Below are 19,874 nucleotides of genomic sequence, written 5' to 3' on the forward strand. Positions count from 1 at the left end.
TCTCCCCCGTTAAGGTCATCTGTTTTTATTCTTACCTGTGGGCTTTTGTCACTTGCCCTCATTTAAAGCCCTCTTCACTAAGTTGGCAAGTCCATACACAAAGATGCTCTTCTCCTTCTTGGTCAGGTGGACCCCATTTCTTCCTAGCGGACCTTCTTCCCGGAACAGCATCCCCTGGTTGAAGAAGCCCAAATCCTCTTGTAGACACCATCTGCATAGCCAGGCATTCATCTCCAGGATGACCCTCTGCCTGGGCCCTTACCCTCAATCGGGAGAATGGACAAGAACACATCCTGCACCCCATGACTCTGACTCCTCCCTCGCTCCTAGAGCCCTGCAGTCACTGCTGATCTGCTCAGGGTCAGACCTGGCAGTATCATTAGTGTCCACATGGATGAGCTGCATAGGGTAGTGATCAGAAGGATGTATGAGCATCTGCAACTTTCCGTAACTTCTCAGATGAGGGCTCCAGATGCACAACTCCCGGGACATCATGTCAAATTGGCAGATGGATGCCTGTATTCCCTCAAAGGGAGTCCCTGTCCACCATCACAGTACATCTCCTCGGGTGCAGTGGCAGTGAGCTTCCTAGCTTTGGGGTGAATGGCAGCTCCTCATCAGCCATTGGTATCTGCTCTTCACCTCCTATTGCCAGTACAGCATACCAGTTCTTGATCCCTATGGATAGGGGACCAGGGTGGAGCACTGTCTACTGACCGAGGTGATCAGCAGCCAGTTTCCTCCTCACGGAGCAGCCAGTTCTCCCATCTCCTCTTATGCTGCTGCTTATTGTTATGAAATGTTTTAATGTGATACAGTACATTACATTAGTACAGTACATGTACTAATGAAAATTGATCAGCTTTATCTTTGATTTTGTTAATTGTTAGGTGGTATTTTGGGTACGGCAGATCTCACAGTGCCAAATGGAGCTGGTACCAGTCCAGTGGGTAAGTAGAGTACCATGGTTTATTTTAACTTTGTTTCTTGTGTGCATTCACTTATGAGTGATTTCTGATTCGGACTAGTTTAAAAAAAAAAAAAAAAAAAGTGTAAGTGTCTTTGAATCAGAACAGAAGTAAGCTGATGGATTGATTGGTCATCTTTCCTTTATATATTTAAAAAAAAACAACCCACTAGCCTTTTCAATCTGTAAATTGCATTTTTCACTTTACTATATTGTAAACTGCATGTTTAACTTCCTTTATTTTCCCATTCCAGGTAATTAATAGTATTTCCTTTTTTATGGCCATGAGTTTCACAATAGTGTTTGCTGCTTTTGCTTTCATGTTTCTTTCCTCCCTCCCCCCCCCCCCCCCCCCAGACCCCCCCCTGAAACCATAAATATTTTGCTAAGCATAAATTCTCATGGAACTTAAGGAACCCATCAGCCTAGCTTCAGTACCTGGAAAGATATTGGAACAAATTATTAAACAATCAATTTGTAAGATTTTTAGAGGATAGTAAGGTGATAAGTAATAGCCAACGTGGATTTGTCAAGAGTAAATCATGCCAAACCAACCTACTTTCCTTCTTTGACACAGTAACTGGCCTATTGGATGGGGGGAAGCAGTAGATATGGTTATAGCTTGACTTTAGTATGGCTGTTGACACAGTCCCACATGACATTCTCATAAGCAAACTAGATCTAGATGAAATTAATATAAGGTGGGCAAATGATGGTTGAAGAAACATGCTCAGAGTAGTTATCAATGGTTTGCTGTCAAACTGGGAGGACATATCAAGTGGGCTACCACAGTGGTCAGTTCCAGTGCTGTTAAATATTTTCATTAATGACTTGGATGATGGAGCAGAGAGTACACTTCTGTAAAATTTTCAGATAACACCAAGCTGGAAGGGGTTGGAATGACAGGATTAGAATTCGGAATGATCTTAAAAAACACTGGTCTACAATTTTTGAGACGTAGTCTGCTTCAGAGATAAAATGTGCTATTTATTATGTATTTTGATGTGCTGAATTCAAATATGACAAAACAACTGATAGGCTACTGTTTCAAAGACATTTAAGTTTTTACATTTTATGTCTATGTATATTGTGTAGATAGTAGAGTTTTAATCATAAATTGTAAACCTAGGTCTTTTCATATGTTTATGGTTGCTTTACATGATAACATTTCACCTGTCCTGTTTATGTAACACTTTAAAAATCAGCAAAAGGGTTATATAAATAAAATTTATTATGAAACAAAAGGCAAAAAACTATTATGTACATAGTTTAGTCCTATTCAGTGTCTACTCGGCGCTTCTTGGCTTGTCTCTTGTATTCATTAAATGGAGCATCTCTTGTCACTGTCCAGCAATAGTGTGCAAGCATTGATGGGCTCCATTTGCCCTGATAGCGTTTCTCCATTGTTGCAATGTCCTGGTGAAATCGCTCGCCGTGCTCATCGCTCACTGCTCCGCAGTTCGGTGGAAAAAAATCTAGATGAGAGTGCAAAAATGTATCTTTAGCAACATGTTGCAATGAAGGCTTTTGCATGCCTTGAGGAGGTTTTCCACCAACAACTTGTAGTTGTCTGCCTTGTTGTTTCCGAGAAAATTTATTGCCACTAACTGGAAGGCTTTCCGTGCCGTCTTTTCCTTGCCACGCAGTGCATGGTCAAATGCATCATCTCAAAGAAGTTAACGAACTGAGGACCAACAAACACACCTTCCTTTATCTTAGCTTCATTTAACCTTGGAAATTTTCCACGGAGGTACTTGAAAGCTGCTTGTGTTTTGTCAATGGCCTTGACAAAGTTCTTCATCAGACCCAGCTTGATGTGTAAGGGTGGTAACAAAATCTTCCTTGATTCAACAAGTGGTGGATGCTGAACACTTTTCCTCCCAGGCTCCAATGATTGTCGGAATGGCCAATCTTTCTTGATGTAGTGGGAATCTCTTGCACGACTATCCCATTCGCAGAGAAAACAGCAGTACTTTGTGTATCCAGTCTGCAGACCAAGCAAGAGAGCAACAACCTTCAAATCGCCACAAAGCTGCCACTGATGTTGGTCATAGTTTATGCTATTATGATATTCAATTCAATGATTCCATAGAGTTTAAAATCTAATATATTGTCATTTTATTTACCTTGACCGTCTGCAGGTATGGAGCCCCCCAGCTCCCTTTGGCCGTAGTTCGCCGTTCCCAGCCAATGGGCGCGCCACTTCCCACAGCTCCCATTGGCTGGGAACGGCAAACTGCAGCCACAGGGAGCTGTGGTTCCATGCCTGCAGACAGCCAAGGTAAACAAAACGACAATGTATTAGATATTCAATTCAATGATTCCATAGAGATTAAAATCATCAGATTTTGGTGTAGACCCGTTTATAAGCCAACCCCCGCTCTTTGATGCGTCACTTTTTTACCAAAAAATTTGGCTTATGAACGAGTATATACGGTAATACTTTACATGTCTTTATAGAATATCATTGTAATTGATATCTAATACATTGTCGTTTTGTTTACCTTGACCGTCTGCAGGCATGGAGCCCCTGTGGCTGCAGTTCGCCATTCCCAGCCAGTGGGAGCTGTGGAAGTGGCACGCCCATTGGCTGGGAACGGCGAACCACGGCCACAGGGAGCTGAGGTGCTCCATGCCTGCAGACACTCCAAGTAAACAAAACATCCTGACAGGCTGGGAGCCAAAGATTGCTGACCCATTTATTGATGTCAATACTGCAGCCTTTTAAAGCTGCAAACGTTTTGTTTAGTGGACTAGATTGGGTTGAAAGGAATACTAAAAGAGCAGTGCCACAGATCTGCATGACATTTGACCCATGCATTTCACAAAATGCTATGCCTTACAAACTAATCAGAAAAATGCAATGAACGATAGTACCATAGCACTGGTGTCAGTCCACTACTGTGTAATTTGATCTCTTCGTGCATTTCTACCAATGGACCACATAAGTCTCGAGCCAATATGAAAATATAACGTGCAGAATCAATGCAATCTTTAATAAAATTGAAATTAGCTTGTTATCCCTACAGACATGCCATCTACAGGGCTGCTTTGAAATAAACAAAGATCAATAATAATTTGACAGTGATAAAGCAAGTGATGTTCCTATATAAAGTCCTACAAAATCTATAACTACGATAATCTTATTTTCATACTAGTATTTAAAATGAACAACGGTGAAATCAAAAGAAAAAGGTTGTCTTATGCAGCGTTCAAATTTAGTTGTTGAATATGTAAAAGCAAATAATAATTGCGCCACTTTTTGTTTATTCTGTATCAATGAGAAGCAAGTAAGAGAATGGCGAAAAAATAAAACACTAAAAGACATGCCAAGAAGCAAGAAAAAAATGTCCAATGTGGTGCACTTCATTTCCTGAGCTACAGAAAGATCTCAGTAATTGGGTTGTTGAATGTCGAATGTTGAATGTCGACAAAATGGGTACGTTGTCATTAGAACTGGAATTCGTCTGCATGCTCCGCAAATGTCAAAAGACAACAAATACAAGTCAGTAAAGCCGTAAGTGTTTGTCGCATCAGTCACTTCCTGCAGCTCCCATTGGCTGGGAACGGCAAACCGCAGACACTGGGAGCTGAGGGGCTCCGTGCCTGCAGACGGTCCAAGTAAACAAAATGTCCCGACCCGCCAGCGGCTTACCCTCACGGGCCAGGAGCCAAAGTTTGCAACCCCTGAAATATAGGGTCGGCTTATGAAAGGGTCATAGAGTTTTTGCTATTTTTACCTAACCATCTTGGGGCGTCGGTTTATAAACGAACGGGCTAATGAACGAGTATATACAGTATATCTTGCACAGATAAAAAATAGAGAATAACTGGTTAGGTAGTGGTACTGCAGAAAAAAATGGGGTAATAGTGGATCAAAAATTGAATGAATCCACAGCGTGATGCTGTTGCAAAAAAGGCAAATGTCATTCTGGGATGTATTAACAGGAGTGCCGTGTGTAAGACATGGGAGGTAATTGTTCCACTATACTTCGTTCTGGTGAGGTCTCAGCTGAAGTAGTGTGTCCAGTTTTGGGCACCATACTTTAAGATGTGAAAAAATGGGTGAGAGTCCAGAGGAGGACAACAAAAATTATTAGGAATTTAAAAAATCTGCCGTATGAGGAAAGCTTAAAAAAGCTGGGCATGTTGAATCTTGAGAAAAAAAGACCCAGGAGGAAAACAATCTTCAATATGTTAAGGGTGGTTATAAAGAGGATGGTGATCAATTGTTCGCCATATCCACAGAATGTGGGACTAAAAGTAATCAGATTAACTTTGCAGCAAGAAAGATTTAGGTTAGATATTAGGAAAAACTTTCTAACTATAAGGATAGTAAAATACAGGAGGTTGTGGAATCCCTGTTGTTGGAGGTTTTTAAGAACAGATTAGACAAACATCTATAAGGGATGATATAGGTATACTTAATTCTGCCTCAGCACAGTGGGATGGGCTAGGCTAGATGACCTCTTGAATTCCCTTTCATCCCTACATTTTTATGATACTGCGGAGCTCCTTTAAACCAGAGTGCCCCAAATTAGTATTTTAACAACAATACTGTAGTGATGTCTTACATTCATAAGAGTTTCTTACTTGCATAAAATATAACACAGATTTCAGATTTATGCAGTAATGGCATGGAGACATCCAGGTTCCATTCTATCATATTACAGGAAGGCAACATAAATACCAATCATCTGGCTCCCTGGTGTTTCTTCCATCTCAAGATATTGATTTGGTGGCTGAAGACTAATTTGGGAATATACTTGGTCAGCCCCAGAAATAGAACATAGCAAGAGTTATCAATCAGAGAAACCACTGGAGATACTCACATAAGTAATGGCCAAATAATAATCTGGCAACTGGGAAAAAAGATCTTCCCAGATAAAAATCAGAGCTCAAGAAGTTTATAAATGAGTAGTGCTTAAATTAGTAGGGTAAAAGTGCTGGTTTGACTCTCCCCTCTGCCTCCACCTTGGGCCACATGCAACAAATATTTCCTTCATGCACCCAGAAGCTCAAGAAATTCTATGAAAACCTTTTAATTCTAAGAAAAAAATTCTAAGAAAGAAACCTTTTAATTTAGGGGGGAAATGAAGAGCAAGGTTATCATTAGACATGATGGGATCCCAGATAGTGATTTTCTCCTGTGTTTCAGAGATCAGCTTATTAAGAAAAGGACCTACTTATAAACAGTCCTATGTTGTTAGGACTAGATTCAGTCCTTTTCTCCCAAATTAGGCCTCAAGTTTCTAAGCTTCATTCATGCACTCAGCAAAAAAACAGTGAAGCATAGCTATGAAACTAAGGGCCATATCCTATTATAGGTACCACTTCTTGAGTATTATAGATACTACAGATGTGAATTAGAAATTTCCCTTAAGCGAAAACAATATACTGCGTTAAAGTATTGCCTATACCTACATGAACTTCATGAACATTCTTAATGACTTAGTGTTTTCTGATTGGATCCTAAAGTAAACATTTTAAGGAGCTGGTGTATGGTAACAAATTATGGTGGTCATCATCTTTATTTTCCAGAATATAACCCCCCAATGCTCAGAAGTTTTTCACTCAAATGACAGTTGAAACGACATGATGACTGTACAACTCCTGTGTTGGTGGGGGATTTGCAAAATGTATCTCCAGCAGAACTTCAGAAACATTCAGATGATGCCATATCACTGAGCCATTAGTACACAATACCTTGCTATGACTTGCTATATACCTTTTGAAATGGAGTGGCTGGCGTAAATTAACCCTCTTTGTCCCAGAGCTCTTAATTGTAGCCCAGCAACAAACACACAAAGTGGCCAGCGCATAAGCAGGTTCACTCTGTTGGCTAACTTTCCAATTGAAGCTTGGGCCACTGTAACTAAGGTATGAACTGTGACAAGTTGTTAATGTCAGCTAATTAAAATAATTTTTAATGATTATTGGTCATATTTTTTCTAAACAGTTATTGATGAAAGCTTTCCAAAAAGCTTAGCCTTTTCCCCCTTCTTTAAGGCTGTTGAGGGATAGGGAGGGCTGAGAGAGAGATATTTATTGACAGGCCTTGGTTTATTTTGTGACTTTTCATTTATGGGATCAGCACCAAGAGCAGTGGATGGGTGCTAATAAAAATAGGAAAAAATCCTTAAAATCAATAGTTTTGCACAACTGTGAAAATTTAAATAGAAAAAAGGCTTAACAATAAACATAAATATCCATCAAAATTGTAAAAAATAAAAATTGAATCCCGCCACGCCTTACAGATAAAAGATCATTTTATATATTCTTATCCAACTATGAAAACCCTTGAAGGTGATTGTGGGTAAAAGCTGATACCTTATCCTGGCTCACTTAGGGCTCAGTTCAACTAAAGGCAAGGAGGATCCAGAAAAGAGCTGCACATTTATCCCAAACACATTTTCCCCTCCCATGCTGTGTGACTTCAATGAAGTTGATGTGGATTGCTTCAACAAGCAATCTGCCAACCTCAGAGAAAAAAAGATGCAGATATACAATAGCTTTCTAATATTCTGTTTGTCCATGGACACAGAGCGGGCTCCAGGCACCAGCCCAGCAAGTAGGTACTTGGGGAGGCCAACGGAGAGGGACGGCACGTCCGGCTCTTCGGCAGCAATTCAGCGGCAAGTCCCTCACTCCCTCTCGGAGCGAAGGACCAGCCGCCAAATTGCCGCCTAAGACTGAAGCGGCGGCGGTAGAGCTGATCGCGATCGCGTTTTTTTTTTTTTTTCCCTTCTTGGGGCAGCAAAAACCCTGGAGCCGTCCCTGCATGGACAGCAGCTTTTTTTTTTAATGGCGAGTAAAACTCTCACCATGGTAAGGATTGGCAAATTAGATGTGTCTGGGCTGGCAAATTTCACAACCATTTTGTAAGACTGATTGTAGGTGGAGCATACAGTAATAGTTGTAGGTAAGGTTGAACAAGCATTTTCATTTTAGAGGGCTGCTTTCAGTCGCTCAGAATTTTGTCAAAGTTCTGCATTTCATATGAAAATTTAATACAGGCTGGGGCAAGTTTTTTTTAAAGTCTTAGGAAAAAATGGTTCAGCCATTTTCAACATTGAAGAGTAATAGAAATGTATTTTGGCAGAGACATGTTGCTGGTGTACCTTTTAGTGAAAACATTTTCATTTGGCAGATTATAGCTGCTTAAAAATGTATGTTAAGTTTGGCTTCTTTTTTTCTTCCTGTTGTGGAGTTTCCGTTTCAGAGAAAAAGTTGGCAGTTAGCAGACTGTGTTCATTAGGTGCAAACTAATTCAAACAGTGTAAAATGTGTTGGTGACCCAATTCCAGTGCTTGTGATGGCTAGAAACTGCAAGTCTTTACTTCTCATGGGCAAAGAACAAAATGTCACCAGATGCCATGGTGAGGTTAAAAGAAATTAAAAGAAAAAGGAAGTGCAGTTCACATTTGCTATGCAAATGTGGCAAATGTTTGAGATGACCGTGAACTTGTCCTGTGTTTAATAAGTTTCCAATGTAAATCTAATAGTGGTGTGTCAGTAAAATAAAGGAAGTACATGGGAAAACTAGGAGCCCTACTTGAGACCAAATAAAGCATTTCAATTTGCTGTAGTGAAAAGCCAGGCTTTGAAAGGGTTTGGACAGATGATGTAACAGACCTTTTCAGCCTCTAATTTCTGTGCTCCACTCTTAGGCTGATAGCATTCAGATTTGAAAGCTGTCAGAAAAATAAAAGTTATAAGTGTTTTTTGTTGTTGTTGTGGCTTTCTGAATGGTGGGTTTTTGTCTCTTCCAGAAGTTTCATTTAAATATAAAATGGTTCTGAAAGTGCAGCCTCTCATCTTACCATACAACTGTAACACCAAGATTTTAAAAAATGGAAGTTGCTGGGTATTCAGCACTCTAGAACAGTGGTTCTCAAAGTCGGTCCTCCGCTTGTTCAAGGAAAGCCCCCTGGCGGGCCAGGCCGGTTTGTTTACCAGCCGCATCCGCAGGTTTGGCCGATCACAGCTTCCACTGGCTGCGGTTCGCTGCCCCAGCCCCAGGGGGCTTTCCCTGAACAAGCTGTGGACTGGCTTTGAGAACCACTGCTCTAGAACAGGGGTCAACAACCTCTGGCACACGGCTCACCAGGGTAAGCACCCCAGCGGGCCAGGCCAGTTTATTTACCTGCTGACGCGGCAGGTTCGGCCGATCGCGGCCCCCACTGGCCACAGTTTGCCGTCCCAGGCCAATAGGGGCGATGGGGAAGCCACGGCCAGCACATCCCTCTCCTGCGCCGCTTCCCGCAGCCCCTATTGGCCTGGGATGGCAAACTGTGGCCAGTGGGGGCTTCGATCGGCCAAACCTGCCGTGTCAGCAGGTAAATAAACTGGCCCGGCCCGCCAGGGTGCTTACCCTGGTGAGCCGCATGCCAGAGGTTGCCGATCCCTGCTCTAGAAAATCAGGTCTCTTATTTGTTTAACTTTACTAAGAAGCACAAATCCCCTTGACTTTCAAAGCCAATGGGACTTACTTCCTTAAGTTACTTGGGCATTTCTGAAGATCCCATCATTATTTTTGAAAATCTTGTCTTTAAAGATGTAAGTCCTTCCTAAATTATTTTTTCATACACTTCCACTAATGGCAGAGGTGTGTCTTAATGGTATGATTAGAGCTATACTTTCTCTAATCACCAGTATTTAAGTGTCAGTGATAATACAAAGTATATTTATTTCCACTTTGAGTTGTCCTAATACCACTATTCCACAAATGGTGAAAGGATACACTTCTTAAAAGCAGTGAAATATAAGTATAGATATTTCCCTCTTGATGAGAGCTGAAATTTGTACCACTCCTATGACTACAGCTTCTGTCTGCCATCCCTGCAATGTTTTTCTTCAAGGGGGTAAGAAGAGGTGGTGGGGTGTGTGTGTGTTTGTTTTAATTACTTTCATTACCTTACTGGAACTGTCTTTATTTGAAATGGCCACATTGATGACATTGACAAGTGCTGATTTTAGTAATTTTCTTGTTTTTGATACTTAAGCTTTTTCTACCAGAATATTTATTACTTGTATAAAAATATTGAAATATCTTTTTGCTACAGCACTATTTTGGGTTAGTTGATTTAATGTGGAGATTTTTTAAATTCACTTATGTCGACTGCTTTTTTTAGGATATGGACAATGGTATGTCATATTTGTTTGAGGTATAAAAACGTGTATATGATTCTTATCTTGTATTGTTTAGCGGATTGCCTATGATTAACTTCTCCAAGCCATATACTACAAGTCCATTTCTCTGAAGCTGAACCACAATAAAAGATTAATGACATCAAAGACTATAATTTATGCTTAGAGTAGTAATCAGAACATAGAGTACTTTTCAGCCACGTGTGTTCATTGTTTCAGCTGATGTGATTTATGTAGTGAAATATGAGCCTCACCGATTTAAATGAATCTTGGACAATGCTTGGATCTTGTAGGACAATAAATGAGATTAGTCTGTATTAAGTTTCTGAAGGAATTGGTGTACACCGTTGTTGAATAGGAATTTTGAGCATTTAGTGTTAGTACAGCAAGTACCTCTAAATTAAAACCTGTTTCCTGTCCAAAAAAACAGGGTAACATGCATTGGTAGTAATGGTCTGTTACTTTTGCGGTATTTTGAAAGTATTATAGTAGTCTGAGTTGAGATAAATGAAAATTTAATAAAACTGTCCTAGTGGAAATAAACTATTGTAGGTCTAAATCTTTTTTTTCCCCCCACCATTTTCATTTTTAACTTCATCATCCGTTAAAAAATAAATTATTGGATTTGAAAAGGTCTTTTTGTGGATGGGAAGGAAACAATGCAGTTTTCCTTATACAAAATAATAAATGGAACATATAGGGTTACTAAAGCTTCAGTTTGGCAAACTGCCAGACAGTTACATCATCCTGTAATCATTATCTGTTTCTGGCTCCTGATCTTGTGCAAAGAAATATTGCTTTTAGCTCCCCTTTCACTCCTTACTTATAATTTGATTTTCTTGGGTTACGTTGTACTATATCTAATAGAGCAGCTTGTTGGATTCTTAACAACAAAAGAATGTTTTGCCTAAATTAAAAATTAGGAATATCTGTTCTAAAATACTTTTGCAACTCTGATACAGGATCTTTAACTAATGTCACTTTTGCACTCTTTACATGCTATTTATAACAAGCACACAAAACATTTATCAGTGGAGTCTGTTTGATACAGACAGATCAATGCATGTATTACATGTGATGGTATTCTGTTGCTTTTTCCCTTCCCTAAACAAAATACGCTTCTAAACATTTTTATGTTTTGCATTTAAAATGGCAAAGTGCTTTGAATCTGTCTACCCCACTGCTGAGTGAGATACTCCACAGAGAATGCAGTGGTAAAGGGTTTGTTGTTTTTGACAGCACCATTAGAAGCATAAAATCTTCTCTAAAGGACTGGCAGAGTCTTGTAATAAGGGCTACAGGAAATGACTGTATTGGGTGTGGAAGAAGAAACAGTCCAGATTTAACACATGAGCTACCAAAACAGTTGAAAACTGAGTGCAGGAAATGGCCTCATAAAATAGACTAAACTATACTATACGCGAAAAGGAAAATGGATGAATAATACAAAAGCCCATTGTTTACAATGATAGTGTTGATCACTCTAAATAGAGATTCAAAAGGATCACAGAAATTTGAAGCATCCCATATCAAATGTTAAATTGAAAATATTAATGCGTGATAAAACACTGCTAGTTAATATATAATAAACACAAACTACAATATAAAAAGGAGCTGTTTGAATGTGTAGTATACTGATATAATTATCTGCAAGTAAAATGGTCTGAGACACAAAGGTCGTATTTATAGTTCCATGTACCATTAAAAGGGTACTGTCACGTCAAAATCACACTGTTGTCAAATCATTTTTCTTCAGGATTAACCCTTTAGAAGACTAAAATTTAATCTGTTTTCAAATCTGTTTAATTGTACTCCCAATTAATCTTATATTACTGTGTGAAATTTCTCTTTCATGCACACATGGCACAAAGATTAAATTTGCACAGTCCCCTGTATTATGCTAAGTCCATCCCTTAACCACTAGGCAAAACACAAAGCAATTCTGTGACTCATCTGCTGTTGCTGTTTTAACCACTGGCTGGAGTCAAGAACCGCAACCTCTTTGCATTCCTGCACTGGTGTTCTGACTGTCGGCGTGCCACACCTCTAATCACCCTCCCTCCTTCGTTGGGTTATGCTGGGTTTGCATAGATTCTGCTAGAATATATGGAATTGGTCCCCTGGTATACCTGCCGCTCATCTACGTCAATTTCACCCATTGGGCACTCTGTTTTCTGGTAGTCATAGATTTCGTGCCACAGCAGAATGAAATCAGCCAACTGGTTTGACGGGGCACACAGGGTATGTCTTCACTTACCGGAGGGTCCGGCACCAGGAAATCGATGTTCTGGGATCGATCCCAGAAGTGCTCGCCGTCGACGCCGGTACTCCAGCTCGCCGAGAGGAGTACGCGGCATCGACAGGGGAGCCTTCCTGCCACGTCTGGACCTGCGGTAAGTTCGGACTAAGGTACTTCGAATTCAGCTACGTTATTAACGTAGCTGAATTTGCGTACCTTAGTCCGAAGTGGGGGCTTAGTGGGGACCAGGCCACAGAGGTAGTTTACACTTAGTATATTTTTTGATTGCAGAGGTATATATTTGTATAAATATTATACATACTTGATTGTATCCTTGTTCCTCCACTGTTTGTATGTATCTTATTCTTAGACCCAGTTCCTGCCAGCCACTCTGTGTGGGCAGATCCCCATAGAAGTCATTGGGATTCTGTGCAGGTGCAAAGATCCACTTGCTTGAAGCATTTGCAGAGTTGGGACCTGGGATTGTAAACACTTTAGAGAAGGCCCACGTCTTCATTTGCTTGTACAACACCTAGCACAGTGGGGCTCTGATTTTGATTGGGACCTTGAGTGCTATTGTAATATAAATGTTAAATAATATTTCTGTTCATGTCCTACTCTGGAAACTGAAGTGCTTTTCCCCACTTACTTTAAATGTGAATTAGTTTTACATCACCTGTGTATTCAGAGATGTGTGTGTGTGTGTGTATATAGCATAAAATATAGATGCATGCTTTGTGTGTGTACATACATGTCTATAATGCTCATATATATGTCTTTTGATTCATAAATATCAGGTATTGTCAGTGAGTTTTAACATTACCACATTGCATGTTTCCTAATTTCAAGCATGCTTAAAACTTTCACCAAGACTCCTGTCAAGGCTGTATCCCCACTCTGAACTTTAGGGTACAAATGTGGGGGCCTGCATGAAAACTTCTAAGCTTAACTACCAGCTTAGGTCTGGTCCGCTGCCACCATCCCAAAGCTAATTCCCTTCCCTGGGTAGCCTTGAGAGACCTTCACCAATTCCCTGGTGAATACAGATCCAAACCCTTGGATCTTAAAACAAGGAAAAATCAATCAGGTTCTTAAAAAGAAGGCTTTTAATTAAAGAAAAAGGTAAAAATCATCTCTGTAAAATCAGTATGGAAAATAACTTTACAGGGTAATCAAACTTAAAGACTCAGAGGACCCCCCTCTAGTCTCAGGTTCAAAGTACAGCAAACAAAGATAAACACTCTAGTAAAAGGTACATTTACAAGTCGAGAAAACAAAGTAAAACTAAGACGCCTTGCCTGGCTATTTACTTACAAGTTTGAAATAGGAGAGACTTGTTGAGAAAGATGTGGAGAACCTGGATTGATGTCTGGTCCCTCTCAGTCCCAAGAGCGAACGACTCCCAAACAAAGAGCACAAACAAAAAGACTCCCCCAACCCCCTACCCCCTCCTGCCAAGATTTGAAAGTATCTTGTCCCCTTATTGGTCCTTTGGGTCAGATGCCAGCCAGGTTACCTGAGCTTCTTAACCCTTTACAGGGAAAAGGATTTTGGAATCTCTGGCCAGGAGGGATTTTATAGTACTGTACACAGGACAGCTGTTACCTTTCCCTTTATAGTTATGACAACTCCATTTCTTGTTTTCCTTTAAGGACCCTTACTTAGCCATGATTACTTCTCACTTAAGCACCAGGATTGCATCCCACGTCTCCACATTCACAGTATCTGCCATTTCCTGCTTCCTTCCAGTGTCCCTAACCAGTTAAAGCGACCATCAGCCAGCCACTCCCTATAGTAATTTCACATACAAACTGTGTTTGGATTCACTTCACTCAGACCTTGCAACAACCACAACAATCCGTCCCTGTCCAACTACAAAAAACTCGCCTCCATTCTTCCCCAAGCAACCAAACCTATAGCCATATCCAGTTTCAGACCCCTTCCTCACTTCCAACAAAACCCTCCACCAACTTTACCCAATATCTACTACAAATCCATAGATTTACCTAAAATATTGCCCCACTCCTCCAAAAACCATCCTAATTTCCACAATTTCTGTTTCATCACCCCAGCCGCACTTGCAGGAGAAGCCTACAAATGGTCTTTGTTAACCTAGTGGAGAAAAAAGGCTGTTTTCCTTCCCTGGTCTCCCTGGTGAAGCGGTACAATAGTGGTTCTTCTTCCCATGGGAAGAGAGAGTCAGACTTTTCTCACGATCCCCCACAACCTTTGTGGAAAGATGGCTGAATATTATATTAAATTACTTTTGATTATTGAGCCAAAAAAGGGGGTTTTAAAATTTATTTCAATGCATTTGTAGCCAAACAATTTTTTTTTCAATTTTATTTCTCAAAAACCATTTTTTAAATTTTTTAGTGGAAATCTTTTCTGTTTTAAGTGTTTAGCTGAAAAATCGATTTTTTTTCCCCCACAAACTATTTTTTCGTGCCACACCCATAGCCATTTTGGGAGAGGAGTCCTTTGGACCCTCTGTAGGCTTGTGATACATGAGGAATGTAAGAGGCTGGTACAGTTCCAGTCATAGACTCTTGGCACAGTAAGAAATCCACCAAAAAGGTGAGAGGGCCACAGTTTGTGCTACTCAGTTTTGTAGCTTCACTGCCCATTTATGCACGTGTCTGGATGTTTATGGTTTCTATGTTTGGATTTCCAAGTTCCAGCGATATTGTATTTATTTTATTTAAAAATAATTTCATAAAGTTTCACACACCCTTTTGAAAAAAAAAGGTTATCGATAAGGTATCTTATTAAGATTATATAAATTTTAAGGACATTTGATTACCATTCATATATAAGAGCCTGTTGTTTTTCCACTGTTAAATAAAATTGCTAACATACTGTACACGTTTACTGTATAATGCGTCACTGTCAATCACTTAGACGTTGTGTCATGCTGTCCTGTTAATACACTTCATTGTTCTTCATAGGCATTTGGAGTTTTGCTTAAGAGAAAGGAATGTGAAACTATCAATTTTCTTATTTTAAATGCCTTTAAATTAACATGTACTTACTGTAATAAAATGGAATTGGGCACAGGGGCCTATTCAAATGATAATGATAGTATAATATTCATGCCAGTAAGGTGTGCTGCAGGCTATGAAAAGAAAATTTCACACACAGTAAACTTTTGGGTAATAGATCTGCCACAGAATTGTGACTATAAAGAGCACTTTCAGAACTGGAATGTTAGTATAAACATAATTTATTATGAATTGTATTTATTTATACATATACTGGTTCTGTAGAGTGAACCACACAGTTCGCTTCCCCTGTTGTAAATTTCTCTCATTTTCAGCTTAATATATTTTTTTATTAATGGCTGAATAACATCTGTGTTTTCTGAGGACCATTGCTATAAATTTGGCAAAATCGTTCTGATGAAATCTTCAAAAAAGTTGCCTGAAAAATATATTGTAATTAGCATGATAGGCACTTGGCTGGTTTGTTGATGAATGTTAAAGGAAAACAATTAGAAATGCTTCTGCTGTTAGTTGTCTCAAAATTTGGTATTACTTGTTTCACTGACTTGTTTGAATATAACTTAAGGTCTGAATCCTTTGATACTGATCACTCTACATTCTCATTGACCTCACTGGGAACAGTCAGCACCTCATAGGCAATGACCTATACATAATCTAGTGGTGACGAGAGAGTGTGTGTGTGTGTGTGTGTGTGTGTGTGTGTGTGTGTGTGTGTGTGTGTGTGTAGGCTGAGGTGGATGTTAAGGAAATAGACTTGTTTCAAGTTTCTCCTCATCTTCCTTGTTGGAGAAATACTGTATAAAAGTACCTTATCAGATTCATATCATCTTACCAGAAAGTGTTCTCTGCTAAAATAATGTATTTTCAAAGGTGACGGGCAAATTGGAAAAACATAGAGCTACAATTTAAAGGCTTGTTAATTGAGATACTGAAAATGTCTTTTATGCAGTGTAAGGTACACTTGTTTCTTTTTACAAAAGAATCTCAAAAGAGTTTGGAGGCTGTTTTTTAAAAATCCTTATAAGCAACAGCACACTGTAATTCATGTTCTGCCTGTGGGGGGTGTGTGTGTGTGTAGGACCATTTGTTAGATACTGTTTTGTTGCTACAGCAGCCTAGAGGAACTTCAAAGGCTAAATTAATGAACAGATGGTTTTAACACACTTTCCTGACAGAGTGCACTCCTCAGCGTTTAAGCTGCCACAACACACCCTGAGGTGACACCAGCATTACATATTGATCTTTTGGTGAAAGATACTTTGCTTTTTCTGTTCTACAATGTAGGATGTAGCTTAATTATTCCTAAAAGGGTTAGACTCTTGTGAAATATTTGCAACTGAAACTTTTGTCTAAAAATAATGTGGAGTTTGTACATTTGCACTATGGATTTACACTGCTTGTGCTCACTCTTAAGGTGCATTTCTTTATATTTCCTACTTTAGGAAATGGATTTATTAACTCTCGAGCTTCACCAAGCCTGCTAGGAACTACTGGTGGTGGGAATGGATTAGGCAAAGTTATGCCTACAAAGTCTCCGCCTCCACCCGGAGGAGGTAATCTTGGAATGAACAATCGCAAACCAGACCTTCGTGTTGTCATCCCACCTTCCAGCAAGGGCATGATGCCTCCATTGGTAAGCTGGGCCATTCATTCTATAGTATACAATATACAGTATGCCCAAGGGGTGCAAAAGGAGCGCTGCTGAAAGCGAAACTGTGGCATCTCAGGCATTATGGAGATGGCACCTTAGAAACACCCCTGTAGTAGGAGACTTGACTGATAAAAGAACACAACTCAAGTGCAGATTGCCATCTTGGACAGTATTCGCAAAAAAAGAGGGAGAAGATATTTTTACTTTCATTGGATTAATAAATACAGAATAATGAGCTGACGTACATTGGGTTATTTACGTTGCTATATTGGAGACTTTGGTTTGATTTCTTGTCCTGATTGCAATCTGCCTCCGTTGCTAGGACTGAGGGTTTTAGTGGTTTGGTTTTTAGGGGGTGAGGGAAGAGTTTATTGCACCATTCAGCAATGGCAACTTTTGCTGATTACTGAGCTGTGTTGAGGGGCCTCAATGTAGAGTTCTGTCCGGTTCTCCCAGGTTGCAGTGTTGGTGAGTTGTGACGTGTGGCTCAGAAAAAATGATTATGTGGGAGGAACCTTCATTTGGTTTAGCGTGTTAGTACAATAGCCATTCACTCCCCATATTTGGAGTTAAAATCTTGAATGAGGACACAAGAATGAATGGTGGTCTCATTGTTTGTGCATCTCACAAAGCCACTATGCCTTTCAGCACATCAGCAATGTTTGTTCAACCTACCTCTAGATATAGCAGAGGGTATTGAGGTTGGCACGGCTCTCTCTGGAAGTCTTATCCAGCTTCTACTTCAACCTTGTGTGGCTGAAGTCATTGATATCAGTCTCTATATTTTATGTGCAAACTCATAATCATTTAAGTACCGCATATACTCGTTCATGAGCCGAATATTTTTGGTAAAAAAGTGACGCATCAAAGAGCGGGGGTTGGCTTATAAACGGGTCTACAGCAAAATTTAATCGTTTTAAACTCTATGGAATCATTGAATTTAATATCTAATACATGTATTGGCAACCTTTGGCACACGGCCCACCAGGGTAAGCACCCTGGCAGGCCGGGCCGGTTTGTTTACCTGCCGCGTCCAGAGGTACGGCCGATCATGGCACCCACTGGCCGCGGTTCGCCGCTGCAGGCCAATGGGGGCAGCGGGAAGCGGCGGCCAGCACATCCCTCGGCCTGCGCTGCTTCCCGCAGCCCCTATTGGCCTGGAGCGGTGAACCGCGGCCAGTGGGTGCCGCGATCGGCCGTACCTGTGGACGCGGCAGGTAAACAAACCAGCCCGGCCTGCCAGGGTGCTTACCCTGGCGAGCTGCGTGCCAAAAGTTGCTGATCCCTAATCTAGTACGTTGTAGTTTTGTTTACCTGGCGCGTCTGCAGGCATGGAGCCCCTCAGCTCCTTGTGGAGCACCACTTCCCGTAGCTCCCATTGTCTGGGAACGGCGAACCGCGGCCACAGGGAGCTGAGGGGCTTCATGCCTGCAGACGACCCAGGTAAACAAAACGTCCCGACCCACCAGTGGCCTACCTGACGGACCGGGATCCAAAGTTTTCCAACCCCTGAAATATAGGGTCAGCTTATGAAAGGGTCATTCAGTTTTTGCTATTTTTACCTATCCATTTTGGGGTTGACTTATAAATGAACGTGCTAATGAACGAGTATATATGGTACATATATTCAGTTTATGAATCCTCCCCATATGGAAGTAGCCAAAAGGAGCATAGGATGTAAACAGTATAAGCATTCTTTATACATATTTACTTATTTATGTTTAAGATTCCACAAGTGTTTACTTTTGCTATTGATGGTAGAGCTAAATCACGCAAAATCAATGTAAGTAGCCAGAGTCCTAATTAAAGAAGTTTTTTAACACCTTTATTAAAATGTTTGAGGTTTTTCTAAAAATGCACAAATTACAGAGCACATTCATAAAGAAATATGTTGCTAAATCTTAATGTGAAACTTGTGCTTTAAATTATTTTGAAAAATGAATACGGGGGAAATATTTTAAAAAGCAATTTTAATGTTCTCTCCGTAAATTCATTCATTCTCTCTCTCTCTGGTGGAGAAGGGAGAGAAGTAAAGAGTAGAGATGCCTAGATGTCATGGTGATTGGTGCACTAAAAATACGTGCCTATGCAGTTGACTTTCATCTGATCAGTTCAACCATAATAGAACAGATGTGCACCTGTGTCCATATATGATGTCTATGAATACTTGTGCCCTTGCTCTTGCTAGTTCAGCCAATGCTAATTTTCAGAGCATCTGTAAACAACCTTTTGTAGTTGTGAACACAACTTTTGCCACAGTATTTATTCCTGCATCAAAATACTCTTTTTATTAATTGACCCAAAGTGTATATAGTAAGTATATAATCACGTACTTTGTAACAGTGTTTACATAATAGCACAATAAATTCAAAATATTAACAAACCAATAAATAAATCCTGAAGCACAAACATGACTTATTTTATTTTTGAAAGCAATGCTTTTCTTAGTAACTGTATTATCCCTCTTGTTTGCTGAATACAGTCGGAGGAGGATGAATTGGAGTTGGTGAGTTTGGGTTCCTGCTTGATGAGTGAAGAAAGCTTAAGTCATACTACGTGGTCTCAGTTATACCAATGTTCCCTTTGTGGCAGAGAAATGTACTTGTTTTATCCAAATAAAAAAACCCACAAAAATTGCAAAGTGCAAATACAGCCAAAGTCTAGCATTCTCCATTTATAAATTTATGTTTTTATGAAACCGTTTTTCTTAGAGGGAACATTGGAACGGAGCCTTACTCAGTAACTGTCCATGCTCACAGGGTACTTGTTCTGATGGGGTCGAGTGTTAAATGCCTTTTATAGTCCCCAAAATTATTGAAATATTTTTAGAAAATTACTTCACTCCTGAAGTTCCTCAAATTGTAA

General features: G+C 40.1%; 1 protein-coding gene across 10 annotated transcripts in view; it reads left to right on the forward strand.

The window, feature by feature from the left end:
• MEF2A (myocyte enhancer factor 2A) overlaps nt 1-19,874 on the forward strand; it is a 151,234-nt gene that overhangs the window by 118,120 nt on the left and 13,240 nt on the right. For 6 of the 10 annotated variants that reach the window (XM_034784852.1, XM_034784858.1, XM_034784859.1 and 3 more), the window contains 3 exons: nt 891-950; nt 16,801-16,991; nt 19,492-19,515. In XM_034784852.1, coding sequence (XP_034640743.1) covers nt 891-950; nt 16,801-16,991; nt 19,492-19,515 — 275 coding nt within the window. The remainder of the gene's footprint in view (nt 1-890; nt 951-16,800; nt 16,992-19,491; nt 19,516-19,874) is intronic. The other 4 variants (XM_034784856.1, XM_034784860.1, XM_034784861.1 and 1 more) reach the window with 2 other exon arrangements.

This window comes from Trachemys scripta, chromosome 10 (genome assembly GCF_013100865.1).
Source record: "Trachemys scripta elegans isolate TJP31775 chromosome 10, CAS_Tse_1.0, whole genome shotgun sequence".
In the NCBI taxonomy this organism is placed as follows: Eukaryota; Metazoa; Chordata; order Testudines; family Emydidae; genus Trachemys; species Trachemys scripta.